General features: G+C 26.6%; 1 protein-coding gene across 2 annotated transcripts; it reads left to right on the top strand.

The window, feature by feature from the left end:
* Positions 1-12,659: 12,659 nt before the first annotated feature.
* LOC108545992 (protein tumorous imaginal discs, mitochondrial) lies at positions 12,660-16,192 on the top strand. 2 transcript variants are annotated; one of them, XM_017897896.1, is made up of 6 exons: positions 12,660-12,855; positions 13,526-13,989; positions 14,321-14,584; positions 14,688-15,132; positions 15,569-15,679; positions 15,814-15,872. In XM_017897896.1, exons 1-5 carry the CDS (start codon positions 12,660-12,662, stop codon positions 15,667-15,669), a joined length of 1,470 nt encoding a protein of 489 aa, XP_017753385.1. In that variant the 3' UTR covers positions 15,670-15,679; positions 15,814-15,872. The 2 variants fall into 2 exon arrangements, with proteins under 2 accessions (XP_017753385.1, XP_017753384.1); XM_017897895.1 differs by lacking the exon at positions 15,569-15,679 and having other exon boundaries at positions 15,814-16,192.
* The last annotated feature ends 1,527 nt before the right edge of the window (positions 16,193-17,719 follow it).

The raw sequence follows: 17,719 nt of genomic DNA, 5'->3' as shown, positions 1-17,719 counted from the left end.
AAGAAAAAATTCACAGATATGTTCGTAAAGTACGAACATTTTTTAATTTTATTGTTCGCAAAAGAAAAATCATAAAATTTTTATTGTAATAAAATTATATAAAACTAATCGCGCATTAAGAACGTTAAACTCAAATCAAATGATTATCTTCTGTATTTATTGTATATGTTTAATAGAATTATGTTTGACTAAAAGTTCTTTATTCTTATTTACAAAATAATACTCATGTCTATATCTTTATATTTTATTATCATATACTTTATTTTATATTGCACTATATACTATGTTTTTTTCTAATTATTCATAACATATTTTTATAAATCAATATTACAATCAATATGCATATACAAATATTATTTTACTTTTTTGTAAGATTTTGATATGATTAATATTTAAATTACTAAATCAGTTAAGATAATTTTTTTTATCCTTTCAGTTACTGAAAAAATGTAGTTGTTTTTGACAAAATTAACATTAAATCTTATTGAAATAAAGATATAACAATATATACCTATTTATTTTCTTCAGATCATTTTAATTATTATTTATGTACACTATATATAGGTACATATTACAAATCTATAATTCTAGTGTTAACATATTAATTACAACGTAATCATAAATATGTTCAATTTATTATGAATCTAAATTATTTATACTGCTATTGAAAACATTTAATAAAAATAAAATTAATAAAAAAGAGTATTTTTAAATCTTACAAGAATCTTTAAGTCCATCAATATTTTCTGCACATGCCATACATACATACATACATATTTTTTATGTTCTGATGATATCACAAGTTCAATTGCCTGTGATATAATAACAAGCCATCTTGCTATTAGAAGAAATATTATTCATACAAATATCGTTTTTTGATCAGGCACTATAGTTTTAAATAACAAGCTTTATTGTTAAATACACTAGTAAATCTCTAAATAAACTATACATTCTTTTCCTTTTTCTCTATCTTTCTTTTTCCCTCTTCTTTCCATTATAGTTTTATAACATCATAACCTCGAAATGACTTCAAATAATAAATCACCCACATTCTTGAATGAAATGTTATTATTATATATATTAGTTTCTCTTATGCTCGCTATTTTACCTCATAATGTACTAGAATACTACTATTACTTACCATTCAATATGTAATTTGAAATTTTTGCTTTATTTATTGGAATCGGTAATTATTTAGAAAGCAGACGTTCTTCGAAATTTCAATGATTTTTGTTCATATTGTAGAAATCAATATTTTAAACAATTTTTTCCTATACATATAATCATCGCTCAATCTCAGTTTCTGAGATATTTTACAAATCATTTTCGTACTAATCACTGAATTCTACCTGCACCTACGTGTTCGTGGCAGTGTATATGTCACATGTGATCATCACTTTTCTCTAAACAAAACACTGTCAGCCAACGACGAATAGTATGATCCTCAAAAGTTCTGATCGTGAATCGAAGTTTTTAGTTTTCCCTTGGCTTCGCTGTTGAATGCATCGTGACTGAAAATGAAGTTAATACGAGTTTTTAACGACTTTCTCCAATTTTGAGTACTAATATCTTAGGTAGTTTTATGTACTTACAAAAGATCAAACTTAAGTAATTTCAATGATTTTAAATTGCGACTTACGTAGTTGCATCTCAGTAGCCAGAATATTAATCTGTGCTAACCTAACCTAATTCACTGATTATTTAAATTAAATTAGGTTAAGTTAAATTAATATCTCAGTCGCTGTGAGGTGGAGAACTACGTAAATCAAAAATTTAAAATCTTTGGTGTCAGTTAAGTTGGATTTTTGGAAATATGTAAAATTATGTGAAATATAAAAAAATGTATTTTTCAAATTTGTCCTTTTGATTAGGGGAAGTCATTAAACTACAAATTTACTTTGCCTTATTATTTATTATCTAAATCTAGTTAAGTTTGATCTTTAAGTTTACCCGTTATACATTGACGCGGTAGCTCTCGTGATGTCTTTCGAAAAATAGTAAAAGCCGGAGCCACTAGCTAACGCACGCATCGATATATACGTGTAGATGCACGCAGAATTCAATATATCAGTACGAAAGGAATCTTGTAAATATGTATCTCGGAAACTAAGATCAAGCTAAGGTTATATGTATAGAAAAATATTAAAAATGTTAAAAATATTAATTTTTTCAAAATATTAAAAAATTATCGAAATTCCAGAGGGAGTTTACTTCCTATATAATTATTCCGGAATTTTTTAATGTAAAAAACAAATATTTGAATATTTGACTGTAGTTCTAAAAGTCTTCTAAAAAATCAGTGGTCAGTCAGTACGAAATTTGGGACACATGATGAGCAAAGACGTAGACTTAAAATATATACTTTTGACTTCGGATACTTATTAGTTTCCAAAATATTAATAAACAATTTTTGGGTATTATATAATGCATTTTATGTATACAAATATTGATAATACAATTGTCTTGGCTGTAGTAGCTATCGTCGTCAATTGCCGAGTAGCCCGATGTTGTAACAGCGACAATATTAGTTTAGGCTAGGCAACAATGTGGCTGTCATAAGAAATCGACCTACATTTGAATTAATTTTATCTTTTAAATTGGTACACTACTGTAGAGATAGGGTGGTTGTTAAATAATATAACTACTATTTATTAGACATAAAATATAATATACAATGTGCGGTGATGGTAAAGACTACGAATATAGATATTTATCAACTAAACTCTTACGACTACAACGACACAATTATACCTAACAACACGATTACACTTGACAACACGAATACAACTAACAACACAATTCTTCATAACTCTCTCTCTAATAATTCTACTACGAACTCTAACATACTACACCGTACTACGACATACTACATACTGCCTACTCACGCCCTTGCATCCCTATTTAAAACCATACATTCTATCCTCTTTCATACCTATTCTCTCTTTCCAAATCACACTTTCCCACGCACTCCTTGCAATCTTACCCTCAGCGAGTCACGTAGCCCAAACACTCAAACGCATTCCTAAAGCCACTCTTCACTTTCATCCGATACATTCATAAACATCCCGTCCACACGATCCTAGCGCACGGTCATCCGTCCTTTCGCACGCACTCTAGATAACATGCTTGACCCACTCATCCTGCGATACCACACTACTGACACTAATTCTGCGTCATTACATTTTTCTATAGATAAGAATTCTCAGTAGTTTCTTTTTCGTCCACAGGTAATAATATTGTCTTATATTAAACCGAAATCTTTTAATAATTAGTACATTACTGACGCTAGTTCTTTATTACTACAATTTTCTATTGAGAAACAATCAGCAATCTTTTTCTCTTTTGTTCATAGTTAGTTCGTAGCTAATTCACAGATAATAACAATATTCAATTTCCCAATCTGTTCTCTTGGCAATTAAGAGCATTAACATTTTTCTGTTTCAAAATTTAGAAACAATTAATGGCCTTACAGAGCGAGACGTAGAACTGATATCTGATTATAATAATTTGTTAACAAAATAAAATTATTTTTATTTATTTTATATTCAAAATTAATGACAACGTTATCGAGTTTAATTTAATTATACACGTGTATTAACAAGTATATATTATTTTTATTTATATTCAATTCAATTATTTCTTTTATATCTTATTATATGTAGCTACTTAGACATATGTTAAGATTTAATGGTATTTTGTTTAACACTATATTATATAAATGTTGAATTTATATATATCGTAGTTATAAGAAATAGCAAATCATCAATGTTTTATAGATAACAAATATTGTTGATTATTATTTCCATAATTGCACACAATGCTATATTTAAATACTCCGTTGTATTGTTTTACTCTGTTTACAGAAAAAGCTTATTGATTTTGAATATATTTTTGAAATAAATGCACAAATATTATTATTATATATCTAAGAAAATATTTTATTAGAAAATATTTACTAATACTTCTAAAATAGCAGAATACAATTATGTCTACTAATACAGTTAAGGACCATCCTAATACACGACAATAAGCAATTAAAATGAAAAAATGAAAATTATATATTTTATGTAATATTTTCTTCATCGTGTACTTCAAATTTCGTACTAATCAGCCACTGATATCTTTAAAAAAGAATACTTTAGTAATATTTTTTAGAATTATTTTATAAGATTATTTAATAGTCGAATAGCAAATAAGTGAATCATATGATAGGGAAAAAGATATGATATTTATATTGAAACTAGATGCGATTTAACCATACCTAGTTAACGATATAGCAACGATTAACGATATAGCAAGATCATAAGTTATTGTATTTTACAATAATTCTAATATAATAGCTCTAAGGTAAAAAAAATTGTTGATAAACTTCCAATTTCAATTTAATTCTTTAACTATCACTCGTTATCAATTTATTATCACTCATTTCTGTCAAAATTTTGAATATTTTGAAAAAAGTGTATAACCGAAAAATTTATTCCAAATCAATGTCGTACAGTATTAATAATTAATGTTTCGATTCTTTATCTTCCTGAAATATTTTAAGATGCTATTTGGAGAGTTGAATGGTTTGCTATGTAGTGATTTTATATCTTTAACTATCACTCGTTATCTATTTGTTATCACTCATTTCTGTCCAAAATTTTGAATATTTTGAAAAAAGTGTATAACCGAAAAATTTATTATAATATATTATAATTATATAATGTATATAATTATATTAAATAATTTTATTATATTAAAATATCATAAAATTAATGTAAAAATTGCATGATTTTTTGATAAGTAAAATTATCATATTATTTTTAATTGATGATTAAAAGGAACGATTTTCTTATTCAAAAATTATCTATACTATTGAAAAATCTTACATTCCAGCGTTGAATGTCAAATGAAGATGGCGACTGTATAACATCAGAAAGTCACGTAACATACTAAATAATGTTTTCGTTGACCGATAGATCTGGCGTAGAGCAATCATTATCTGAATGATAAATTCACTCGATTTATTATCGTTGGATTATTTTCTACAGAAAATATAACAAACCGATGTTTACAATCAAATTTTTATGTCACGTGACACGACATAAGTTCAGAATGAATATTGCAACAAACTGATATCAGTTCCTTCCAGGACGCATATAATGTATCATACTAAGCACGATGGCATAGAATGCATACACAGCATCGACAGTCTTGTTTAATTCGGGAAAATATCTAATTCGATAAGTTTAACACGTTGAACTTTTTATTAAAAATGAAATTTTTATACTTTTTCTGTAAAAAGTAAAATTGTATACATGAGAAGCAGTCATTAGTATCATCTATAATATTAAATACGACAAACCCAGTCATATACACATTCATAATTCTTATAATATTAAATATACAAATAATATTCAAATATTTACTGTTACTGTGTTTTTGTTGCTTAATAATAATTTTACAATTTCACTATAACATTTACTCTTTTTTCTATAATGATTTACAAATTCTTTTATCAAAAATAATAATATCAAAGAGAATTTCCTTAATGAATTTACACTAAAACAGTTTAAATATTAAGCAAACATTAATAATAATGTAGATATGTATTAAAAAAAATAAATTTATCATTCTGTATTATGTAATACAAAAATATACGGTTAAATTTCTCGTTTAAAGTGCTAGAGGTTTCGACTTATCGAATTTTTCGTTTAAAAGAGATTTGATAAACGAAAATTCGACATATAGAGACTTTGTACAAAAGTTAATAATTTTTTAATTATGACGACCTAAAAGAAGAAAAATTCGATTTTTAAACGTGAATTATTTATTGTGTAAATATAATCCAGAATATATAGAATGTTCGACGTAACGGTTGCACCGATTTCCGAGGAATTACAGGTAGGAAAATTATTTTCTCGATTATTGCAAATTTTTAAGTTAAAGATTCCTTGAAGGTCATTGCGTAGCAGGTTTGTCAGCTATAACTCTATAACGTGAAAAGTATATAATGCCACTTAAAAAAGTCAAGATGACCTGCGTTTTTTTATCAAATAAAAAGACTTTTCAAAATTTTTATTATTGCAATTTGTTTTCCACAAAGAACGCATTAACTTTTATTTCAAACATTTTTTTGTCAGATTAATGTAAATGCCTAAAAAATCGGTGCAACCGTTACGTTGAACACCATCTATATGTAATCTCGAATCTGAAATTGCTTTATTCGATATATTCTTTTTCGTATTTTGTTTTAACAAACAACATTAGTGTTTTAACCTTTTTCTCAAAACTTAACACAAAATGCGATTCAATGTAGATGCAAAAGTTAAAAATACGGGAGATGGTGACAATTATGTATTCAACTTACGAAAACGCTTTATGTCACTTAAGATAATTATAATAATTAAAAAAGAGGAGACAGTATCAAATATTTTTGATATCTTGTGATAGAAAGCTATAAACCTTGAACTATAAAGGTAGCGGTCACAAAAGTTCGACTTATAGAAGCAAACGTTGACTTACAGAGATTTAACTACACTAAATTCCAGTTACAAAGATGAAATGACATATCTCAACACGTAAAAATAATTCTAGTTAAAGTAAGTTTTATTTCCAGGAATTTCTATGGAAACAGAAAATTATTATACCGGTAAATGTCGGTAGTATATTCATAACCCTTATGAAAACTAAAATACAGAAATACAGCTATGGTGTCATATCGCTACATAAAAATATTGGTAAATTTACCTCTATTTATCGATAAATTTTTCAATTTTTTTATTTTATTACAAAATTTTCAAGATTTTTTAAACAAATATTAAGGAAAGTTAAATTTTATTCTAGTATAACTTATATTAGAATAATATACCAGAAAGGAAAGCAATGGAAAATAAGTAAATAAATTTATTTCAATTTCGATACTATATCGATATTCATCATTCGATATTACATCGGTTTTGGTATAGTTTTACTGATACAATATCGGTGTTTGTTTCGACCTATGGATGTTTTCGTAACGAGGTGGTAAAGAAAGAACAAAGTTGTACCTATTTTTATAGACTTTAGAATTACTTACAATTATTTACATATTTCAGTAGCATACACAATAATAATTAATATATCGTAATTTTATTTATCGACCTGATTGTAAGAAATGAGTGTACATCTATATAAAATAGAGATAGTACTGGAAAAAGTAGGGAAAAATCGGGTACATAATTAAGATGGGGTACAATTCTTTTTGCGGGCAACGCAAAACAATTGGATTCAAATTAATAATACTCCAAACTATACAAGACCAATCATGGATAAAATAAGGTGTACATTTTTCTAAAATATAATTTTGAACATTACAAATGTAAAATTTTGGAGTTGCATTTACTAATCGGTAATATTTCTTCCTCAGAATTTCAATTACAGTAAGTACGCATTTTTATCTGACCTTAATATATAAATATATAATATTTAATAAATTAACTCGTATATATTGTAATAAAACGAAAGATTCCACTTCTGAATTGTAATTGAACGAATAATCCCACTTCTGGGATTCTAAGGGGGTTCACTAATCTAACAACGCAACAGTCAGCACTGTCTAACGAAACTATCTCGACTCTCTATCTCAACTGCCTCGCTATCTTCCAGAGCGGGCCCTTTTGAGTCCGTCTGAAAAGCAAGGACCCCCCCCCGAAGGGGGAGGAAACTCCCCCCACGTAACGCTCTGGGGTGGAAGGGATTCCTCCTTCAGGTTAGGCTCTTCAGAGGGTCACCCACGCGGGGACTCTTCCCGAGAGGTGCCCGCGGGCGCGTCACCCGTAGTTTACAATGGAGAAAACCGGGGTTGCGCAAGGCTACCTCACGTAGCCTGGCCCCGACTTCCCGAGACTCGTCTGGCCGCCAGATTCTAACGGGACCTCTATACCTGGCGAAGTCTAAAGATATCCTACATTCAGAAATAAATCGAAGAAAAAAGAATAAAATTTTTTAATTCCAAGTTTCATTTTCGAGAAAATCGACTTTGAATATTCACCGAGTACACGTGCACTTAGCTATGGCTTGTTAGATGTATGGACCATCAATACAATAGCATCGGTGATACAACCGAGGAGAGGATGATTCTAAATGAAAAAACAAATCGAAAATAAAGAATAAAATTTTTTCATTCGAAGCTTCGTTTTCGAGGAAATCGACTTTAAATCTCTTAAAGATGGTAAACAAATAAATAATAAAATAATTATTGGAATAATTGTTCAAATTATTTCAATTAAATGATTTTTTAATAAATATAAATTAATATATTTATTATTTAAAATATCAATAATTAAATAAATTGTAAAAATATAAATTCAATATAATAGTAGCAATCATTTTTTTACAAATATAACTATAGTTATGGAAACTAAAGTCATAACTTCCGTAGGAAAGAGATTGATCTGAGAGTGCATATTTCAAGGCCATCAAAACCGGCGAGGATGCTCCTAACCTGCATAATTACTAAATTTTCGTGGCCACTGTTCTTAACATAAATTTATTTTCTTTAAACCGAATTCGATTATTTATAGTCATATTAAAAGAAATATTATTATTCTAAATATGCAAAGGGAACACAAAAGAAATCGTTGCAACATATTATGTTAGTAAACTAAAATATCAAAATACCGATAAATATGATTAAGATACTGCGAAAAATGATTAAAAAGTTACTCCTTTCTATTTAATAGAAACATAAATTTTATTATACACGTGCCTTAAACAACTCATAGAATTCTAATTTACGGGAAGCAAAAAAACCTAACCCCTAACCTAACCTAACCTAACCTAACGAAATTAAAAAATAAATTTTTTTAAACACAATAGTGAATTTCATGCTTGAAAGAATAGTCGATACAATAACCTTGAAAATGTATTCGATAGAGTTATAGAAACTTTGAATAAGACTTTAAAAGTTTCAAAAACAAAAATTAACAAAATTTAAATTAACTTAAAAACTTAAATTACCTATCGAAATTTTGGCTTTACTATGATCACGATCTGTCGAGCCGGAAACAACTTTCACATTTACAATAGGAACAACTAAGGATAAGCAAGATTTTGATGAAAATGATCAAGATGGTAAAAGTAGTGAAAAGTTTATCCATTACCCATACTAAGTTAGACAGTTAAATAATTTAAAATTACATTTAAACGAATTATGTCGATTGTTTTTAAATTTTGTATTAATTTTTCTTAAATTAACTATGACTTATTTTTTGTGTACAATAATTCTGTCTTTGTATATAAGTATGTAACTGTAAATAAATAATTTATGTTATAGGGAACAAATATTTGTTAAAAAGCTTTGATTTTTATTTTAGCCGCGTTTTTAATTTTATCCACGAAATGCTTCTCTCTAGATCATTGTGTTTGATTTTAGTTTCTGAGATATGAGCAAAACATTATTCTCACTACTATGATGGTTTATCTTCGAGTGTATGTATGTATGGCAGCGCATGAGTCATAATAGAATGGGAAATGTGTAAATAAGTGACGATGAATTGCTAAAAGATCAAGCTTAACCAATTTCAATGATTTTGAATTCAAACTCGAGTAGCTGGAATATAAATTTAGTCAGACCTACTTCAATTTACTGTAATTACTTAATTAGTTATAGATTTTGTCAGATTAATATCCCAATGACAGAAATGTGTAACAAAAGCAATAAGACAACCGTAATTTGTAATATTTATGCTGAAGCAGCGAAGTGTGTATCGAGTATCAGAAATATTTTTCACCGCGAATATCTCGGAAATATAAAGAGAGCGGCAATAACATATATAAAGAAAAGTTGCTCGCGAGTTTCACCTTGACAATACATTTCAATATGATTAAGAACGATGAAGTATCCTCTAATCTAGATAAGTACCAGAAAAATTTTATTCTTTAAAATATCGATTTCTATACATATTTAAAAATCACCAAAATTGACAGTACATCCGCTTTCTAAATAATTACCCTAACATTATATTACTTTATACTGATATATTTGCAATGATACATTGCAATATATTAGAATGAATTAATAGAAACTAAAATACAAATCAAGGTAAATTTAAAAAATATGTTTTTAAATAGTTATGATAAGTTGCACAGACCAAATAAGTAATATATGTCTGAAGGTAAGTTAACATTTGTTAAAATTCATTACAGCAACTTATTTAAAAATGAATGATGTAATATTTTCGAAAAATTTATTTTTTTCAAACTAAATAAATTTTTTAATCGAAGATTGTCGTTTTCTCATTGTATATAAACAAATTAAGATTTCTGGCTGTGATTAGTCTTCTTTGCTAACAAGAAAAATTTATGCAATACTATCTTACTTTCCCCTGTAATTTCGCTAATGGTTCCATTAGAATATACCTCTGAAGAATCATCAACTTTTTAGATCGAGTACCCTTACCAATTACCAAAATTTCTATGAGGTATTATAGTTGTGAAAATCCAGATTTATGCTGTGCATGAATCAGGCATAATGGCAGTTCTGAATAAGTAGAAACTGTAATGAAAGATTAGATAAACAGGTAAATGAACGCCGGAGTCCAAGGACAAATTAACGTACATAAACCATTACCACACAACCATTGGAATTCAGAAGGTTATCTCTCATAGACAAGTCGGTGTTTAAATAACATTAGAAATGGTCAAGCAGAACTCTTCCCTCTGTACTCTCGAATGAAATATTAAATATAACCTAATCTAACTTAATCACTATTTTACACACGTGCAATGAAACAATTTAGAGTCTTATATCATGGGAAACATCGATGAAAAAATTCAAGTCTTATATCAAATTTGAGATCAATGCGTGCATTTGTAAAATAAATATTCCACTGCTCTTTCAACTCAGACCCCAAACGTCGCAATTTTGAGCAAGTTTATTTTCGTTCGATTCATCAGACAGTATTTATTTCTTTTCCAGTTAGTCATCTGTTATACATATGCATATATTAGTTACCGACCGTTGTGAAATGTTTAGAGGAACGGTAGCTAGAAGACAGCATTGTATTGTACTAAACGTTTCTTATCGGTATTATGGAAACTTAAATTCTCGGCGCTGAATTTTATATTAGAATTCGTTCCCCCACCCTTTCCTCCCTTTCAAATTTTATCTCAATTAGCCACTGGAGCCCTTCGGAACTTTATTCGAAAATTGTTTTGATACGTCATAAATAATACGAATAGACAATTCCTTTAGATATAAATTGAGTTCTTAATAGATTACTAAACTTATATTTACACCGTATAGTATGATTTTCTTTACTATAATAATATAAATTATTTTGTGTGCATATAATAGAGTTCTGTCTGAAGAATTCTGTATAAAATCTTGAAATGCATATGAAACAGTTACGATGTAACTGTTTAGTAAAAACAATGTAAAGTTTATGTAAGAAGTGTCTTGAGTTCGAATATACAATCTTTTAAACAATCTGACATGTTTTTATTGGTTAGTTTAAATTCTGTTAAACATAAAATTACGTATCTTATTGATTATACAAACGATTTGCAAGCGTGAGTTTTGGAAGATGTATCGTTAAAAGTGAAAGGTTAAGAGTGTATACTTTTTTCAAATGTAGGAGACTATAATAATACTGTGCGTATAGATCTGTTGTACGCATACCTGATCGTCTGTATCCACAAAATTATTGCTATTAGCAATTTGCTAGATTGTAGATTGTTTGAGAATGATAGATGTATGTAGATTATTGAAAAGATCGAAAATCTTTTTTTCTATGTACCTAAAATGACCAATATATTTATTGAAAGAATCAGTTATATATTTATTACTTTGTGTTAATCTCTTTACCATCTTTTTCATAATCAGAAAAGTAACGGTGATAACTTGTTAATTTGTAATAGATATTACAATTATGTATTATTTTAATGTATTTTTACATAATATTGTTAACTTTTATCATTTGTAACTAAGTTCTTAAAGCTATAACATTTTAATCAAATTGATAAATCTGTAATTAAAAATTTGTATACATTAAGTGAATAAAAAATTATAATAAATTAATTATTGAGAAGGAACAACATCTATTACAAATTTTTAGAAACGATTGACATTATTTTTTTGTTCGTAAAAAGAAAGCAAAATTCATAATAATATAATTCATAATAAAAATATTAAATTTTGTATCTATTACACTTTTTCCCTTGGAAGTACTCGAAACTATAAATGTTTAAATCGTGTAATATTTGCTTTACTTTTTCTTGTAGGTTGCAGTGAGATCCAATTGCACAATTTGACTTAATCTAGAAAGGTAAAAGATCATATAAACTACCTATATTCAAATCGAGTTTGTAAGTAAAAGTTATCAATCAATGAATTTGTAAAAATGGGACAGCTGCTAATATGTAAATAGTTCTAATATACATATGTATGTATATTTACACGATTGGAACAATTTTAAGAATAAAAAGCATACAGATTATTTAAAGCATGCATGGTGAATTATTTCTTACACTATTGAAGGAATTCAAGAATTATTAATTTGTAATAAATGTTTTATTAGTATATTAAAAAAACAGTAAAAGAGAAAAGAATATTTTATGTTTTAAGTTACTAAATCTATGTTCTTCATGTAACTTCTAGAAAACATACTGTACTCTCGTCACGTGATAGTATAACCATGCGTCTCTTATGCAACATGGCGACCGGTAAAGGACTTGCAATCGTTTTTCGACCAAAGACTATTAATTTAATCAACAATAGTAAATTAAATAAATTACCTAGTAGTATCGTGCAAAGATGTAACACCTGTCACCGATCTATCACAACAGTGGTATTGGGTGTCGGCAACTGGAACTTAAAGAAAGCAGAAAAATGTAATGTATACTATGATGAATACAGATTACATCATGCTTTTTTAATTATACGTCTTTTATTTAAGAATCCCCGACATATTTAATGTATTTTGTTATTTTATAAAAAGTTTCTTATTTTAAATATTGTTTAGTCGTTTAAAATTTTAATCAATAAACCCTTAACATAAAGTATAACCTGCCATTCACAACACATGTTTTCCTTGTTAATAAAAGTTGTTTATAATAAGATTGAAATTGATTTTTATTATTTCAATTTTATTTTAAATATTAGTTTAAGTATCTGTTAATTTTACTTTAAAATTATTGACATTGTATTATTAATGTCTCCAAATAAAAAATTAATTTAGAAATTGTAAATTATATTGTACTTTTAATTCTTTGCATTTCTTTAGCTCTTTAACTTTGATGTCAAAACAACTTTGTTCGTTATTTGATTATATAATTTATTTTTATAATCATACCAATTATTAAAAAATTATATTGTAAATTTGAAATAATTCATTAATGTTTTAGAAAATAAATGAATACATAATTAATGCAGGAGATTAATAGTGAAATATTTTGTGTATAATTTTACTAAATTATATATACATTTTTGTTATTAATCTTATAGGTATATTTAACAAAATCACCTGTATTATGGAGTATTATTTTTTAAATATAATTATAGGTAATATAGGAAATTTAAATCAAGTTCAAAGAGGAATACATGTAACACGCAAACTTTTAAAGCGTAATTATTATGAAATATTGGGTGTATCCAAGAATGCTTCAGCAAAGGAAATTAAAAAGGCTTACTATCAACTTGCTAAACAGTACCACCCTGATACAAATAAAGGTGATCCAAATGCAAGCAAGAAATTTCAGGAAGTTTCAGAAGCGTATGAGGTGTTAAGCGATGACAATAAAAGAAAGGAATATGACACATGGGGGGCTACATCAGAACAAATGGGAATGAATCAAGGTAGTGGTGAACATGTCAAAGATTTTGGTCAAAGCTGGCAATTTAGGTCATCGATCAATCCAGAAGAATTGTTTAGAAAAATATTTGGACAAGCTGGATTTCAGACTAATATTTTTAATGATTTTGAAGATTTTCAAGAATCATCATATGGTTTTGGTGCAGCTCAAGAGGTAGATTTATATATCATGTACATATACTATGATATTGTACAAAAAGATGTACATAAAGTCTTACACACTCTAACGCTATAAATAACTTTTTTATTATAACACTTCAACTATGAAAGGTGTAAAAGAATATCTCAAGTAAACGCTATTAAGCACCTGCTCAAAGATATGATGCAAATAAAATAATTGATTTCTTTTGACTCTTTAATTTGAAAGAAAAAAGAATCATGTTAATATCTGCATTAATTATGAAGAAAATAGGTCGTAACACTTTATGTATCTCACTCTGTATATTTATATGCCATACTATTATAACTGTATTTCCCATTTTTAGGTTATTATGAATTTAACATTTTCTCAAGCTGCCAGAGGAGTGAATAAAGAAGTTCAGCTGAATGTAATAGATACATGTCCAAAATGTAGAGGGTCACGTAGTGAATTAGGAAAGAAAGCAGTTAGGTGCCAATATTGTAATGGAACTGGAATGGAAACAATTAGCACAGGTCCTTTTGTGATGCGATCTACTTGTCGTTATTGTAATGGTACTAAAATGTTTATTAAATATCCTTGTATGGAATGTGAAGGAAAAGGACAAACGGTACAAATACATTTTATGATTTTATTAATTGATAATAACAGAATTTATTCATATAATAAATACTTATAGATTTGGTACTGTTTTATATAAAATACTTTAATAGGTGCAACGTAAAAAAGTAACAGTTCCGGTGCCAGCCGGTGTTGAAGATGGTCAAACAATTCGGATGGCTGTTGGTAATAAAGAAGTATTTATAACATTCCGTGTGGAAAAATCGAAATATTTTCGAAGAGATGGTTCAGATGTACATACAGATGCTCAGATTTCATTATCACAAGCAATACTTGGTGGTACTATAAGAATAGAAGGCATTTATGAGGATCATACCATTCAGATTATGCCTGGTACTTCATCTCATACTAAAATTCGACTTAACGGTAAAGGATTAAAAAAAGTAAATAGTATGGGACATGGAGACCATTATGTACAAATTAAAATTGTTGTACCCACAAAATTAAACGATAAACAATTAGCATTACTTCAAGCTTATGCTGAACTTGAAGATAATACACCTGGAAGTATACATGGTATAACATACAAAACAAATGGTAAGAATAAACATGACAAATCATAATTGTGATTATTGTATGATCAATTAAACATACGTACAAAAAAGCTGATATATTTGAATTTTCATCTTATTTTTTCTTTTAATAAATCGAATTTAATCAGAATTGAAAAGTTAGAAATGTTTCAAATAAAATTTTTTAAATAATTTTTGTTTATCTTATAAAGCCGTATAAGATTAGATTTTTGTGTCGCTTGAGTTTCCTCATGTGTACCTGACCTTGCTAATTAAATAAATGATGTAAAAATTTATATGTGCGTTTTATTAATGTTTCATATTAATAAGATATACGTGTTCAGAAAATTAACAATTTATTTATTGAATTAACTTAATAGTTAGAATATGTTTATTTGCTTTTATAATTTATCTATTATATAGATCCTTTTATCTTGAAATTGTACATATCTTTTTGGCAGGTCCAAAGATAAAAACTCAAGCGAGACAGACTAGAGAATCTGTACAAAATGATGAAAGTGAAGGTTTTCTTACTAAAATCAAGAAAGCTATATTTGGTTAAAATAAACTTGGTGAGTGAGCTAGTTAGGAGAAAATTTAATAAATTGTTTATGCTTTATAATTTATCTTCATTATCAATAAGTTTATAATAAAATTGAAGTTTACAAGTTTATAAAAAATTTTATTTTATTGTATTTACTTACAGATACTAAAGAAAGTTATGCTGGTCCTTTGAAATTGCTGGAATCTATACGAATGGCGTTAAATGATAAATCTGAAAATGATAAAGATGCTAAAAGAAAAGATGATAGTTCAGGAAGTGAACATCTTGATTCAATAAGAAGACGAAAAGTGTCTTAAATTTGAATATAATAGGATTTTGAATGGCTAAAAAATTAGTCATTTCCGACATCTTTGGAAATATCTAAACGAAGGAATATAAAAGTAAAACTAATTTTCGTGTAGAAGATTCTGATGCATTATTGTTATAAATATTACTTGAATTTGAAACAAACCAAGTATAAGCCACTTTTTTAAAAATACAATTACTGACATTATTGTTTATTTGTTTCATATGTAGTTTGTCAAAGCACCTTTACAAGCAAAATTTATTCCTGACGAAATTAATAGTTACTGAAATGTCAGAGTTAATAGATAATTATAGTTCTATTATATGTGTAATAAATTATGCAACTGTCATTTCTATTTATGTTTTATTATTATATCCTTTATTCCATAGTACCCAAAACAAATTATATCTCTAACATGTTGTAGTTAATTTTATTCTCTATTTATTTTCTAAGTACATTTGGGATAAATAAATGCAGTAGAAGAGAAATATATGATTATAGTGTATAAATGTAATTTATTATTTTGTATTGTTTCCAAATATAGAAGTAAAGTACAAATAATTTAAGTTATTTTATAAAGGTATAAATTTGTTTACTTTTAAATAGTCTAATAGTTTTCTTTTTCATATAAAAAAATTATTTGAGTAGTATTCTCTACTACTTTTATGATGTTATATAAGTGTTATACTATAATATGAGAAACAAATGTATTATTTTTAACATGATTAGAATAATAAGTCATATTTCTTTCTTTATTTTATATGAAGATAAATAAGGTAATGAAAAAGAAATTAATTAAATGTATTAATAGGTGAGACTTATAATAAATATTGAGCTTAACACTTTATTCTTTGTGTTTAAAAATACTTTAGATAATGTCTATATTATAATTTAAAATCAATATTTTAGTTTGGGTGATCTGATATGATGAATATTAAATTATATTAAAAGATAAAGATCAATGGAAATTACAATTTTTTTAACAGGAATATAACAGGAAAATTTGTTAACAAATATATGTATTTTTATTTTTAATAATGTATATTGTAATATATTTTATGTTTAAGTTTATATGCAAAATATAATTATTCTAATTCATTATTTTTTTCACAATATTTAGTATATGTACAATAATATTTTTTATGCACATCTTAACAGATTTCATTAAATTTTAATTAGAATATTGATAATTAACATTACAAGCTAGTGTATGTATATTCTACAAAATTTATTGCTCATAAAAAGGAAAGTAAATAATTGATTACTTTTTAATTTTAATATTATATATAACTTAAGAATTAATAATGACAAGAATGTAATTCAAGTAATAACTCAATGAAAGGACTCATTATTTTTGTAAAATATATTTTGTATGATAGTATAAAACACAATTACATATAGTTTGAATATTTTATTATTTTGAAAGTTTATAATGTATATTCAAATCTTCTATTCATTTTATATTAATATCATTACTTTCTTACAAGTAATTGTATTTTATATAATTCCATTAAAAAATACAAATAAATTATAATATTGTATCCAAAGATTATTTTTGCTCATAGTATATATTTTATTATTATATATATTGATATGGAATATAATAATTATATTTAAAATCATAATATCTTACAAAATTTTATTTAAAAAATTTTTAAATTACATTTTACGAGACTTAAAGTAACTCAATGAGAGGTGTTTTGTAATAAAAGAAACCAAAATTACACTTATGTTTGAAGTATAAAACGTTCATTGAAATTA

This window comes from Eufriesea mexicana, unplaced genomic scaffold (assembly GCF_001483705.2).
Source record: "Eufriesea mexicana isolate 0111107269 unplaced genomic scaffold, ASM148370v2 scaffold598, whole genome shotgun sequence".
Lineage (NCBI taxonomy): Eukaryota > Metazoa > Arthropoda > Insecta > Hymenoptera > Apidae > Eufriesea > Eufriesea mexicana.
This window is presented reverse-complemented; position numbering and strand designations above follow the sequence as displayed.

What these genes read in the sequence shown, in the direction of transcription:
- LOC108545992 (XM_017897895.1), top strand. Translation starts at nt 12,660, where the DNA reads ATGCGTCTCTTATGCAACATGGCGACCGGTAAAGGACTTGCAATCGTT. An exon ending in GTGAAGGAAAAGGACAAACG is followed by an intron (nt 14,585 to 14,687) that starts GTACAAATACAT and finishes ATACTTTAATAG; the next exon opens with GTGCAACGTAAAAAAGTAAC. An exon ending in TATAACATACAAAACAAATG is followed by an intron (nt 15,133 to 15,813) that starts GTAAGAATAAAC and finishes ATTTACTTACAG; the next exon opens with ATACTAAAGAAAGTTATGCT.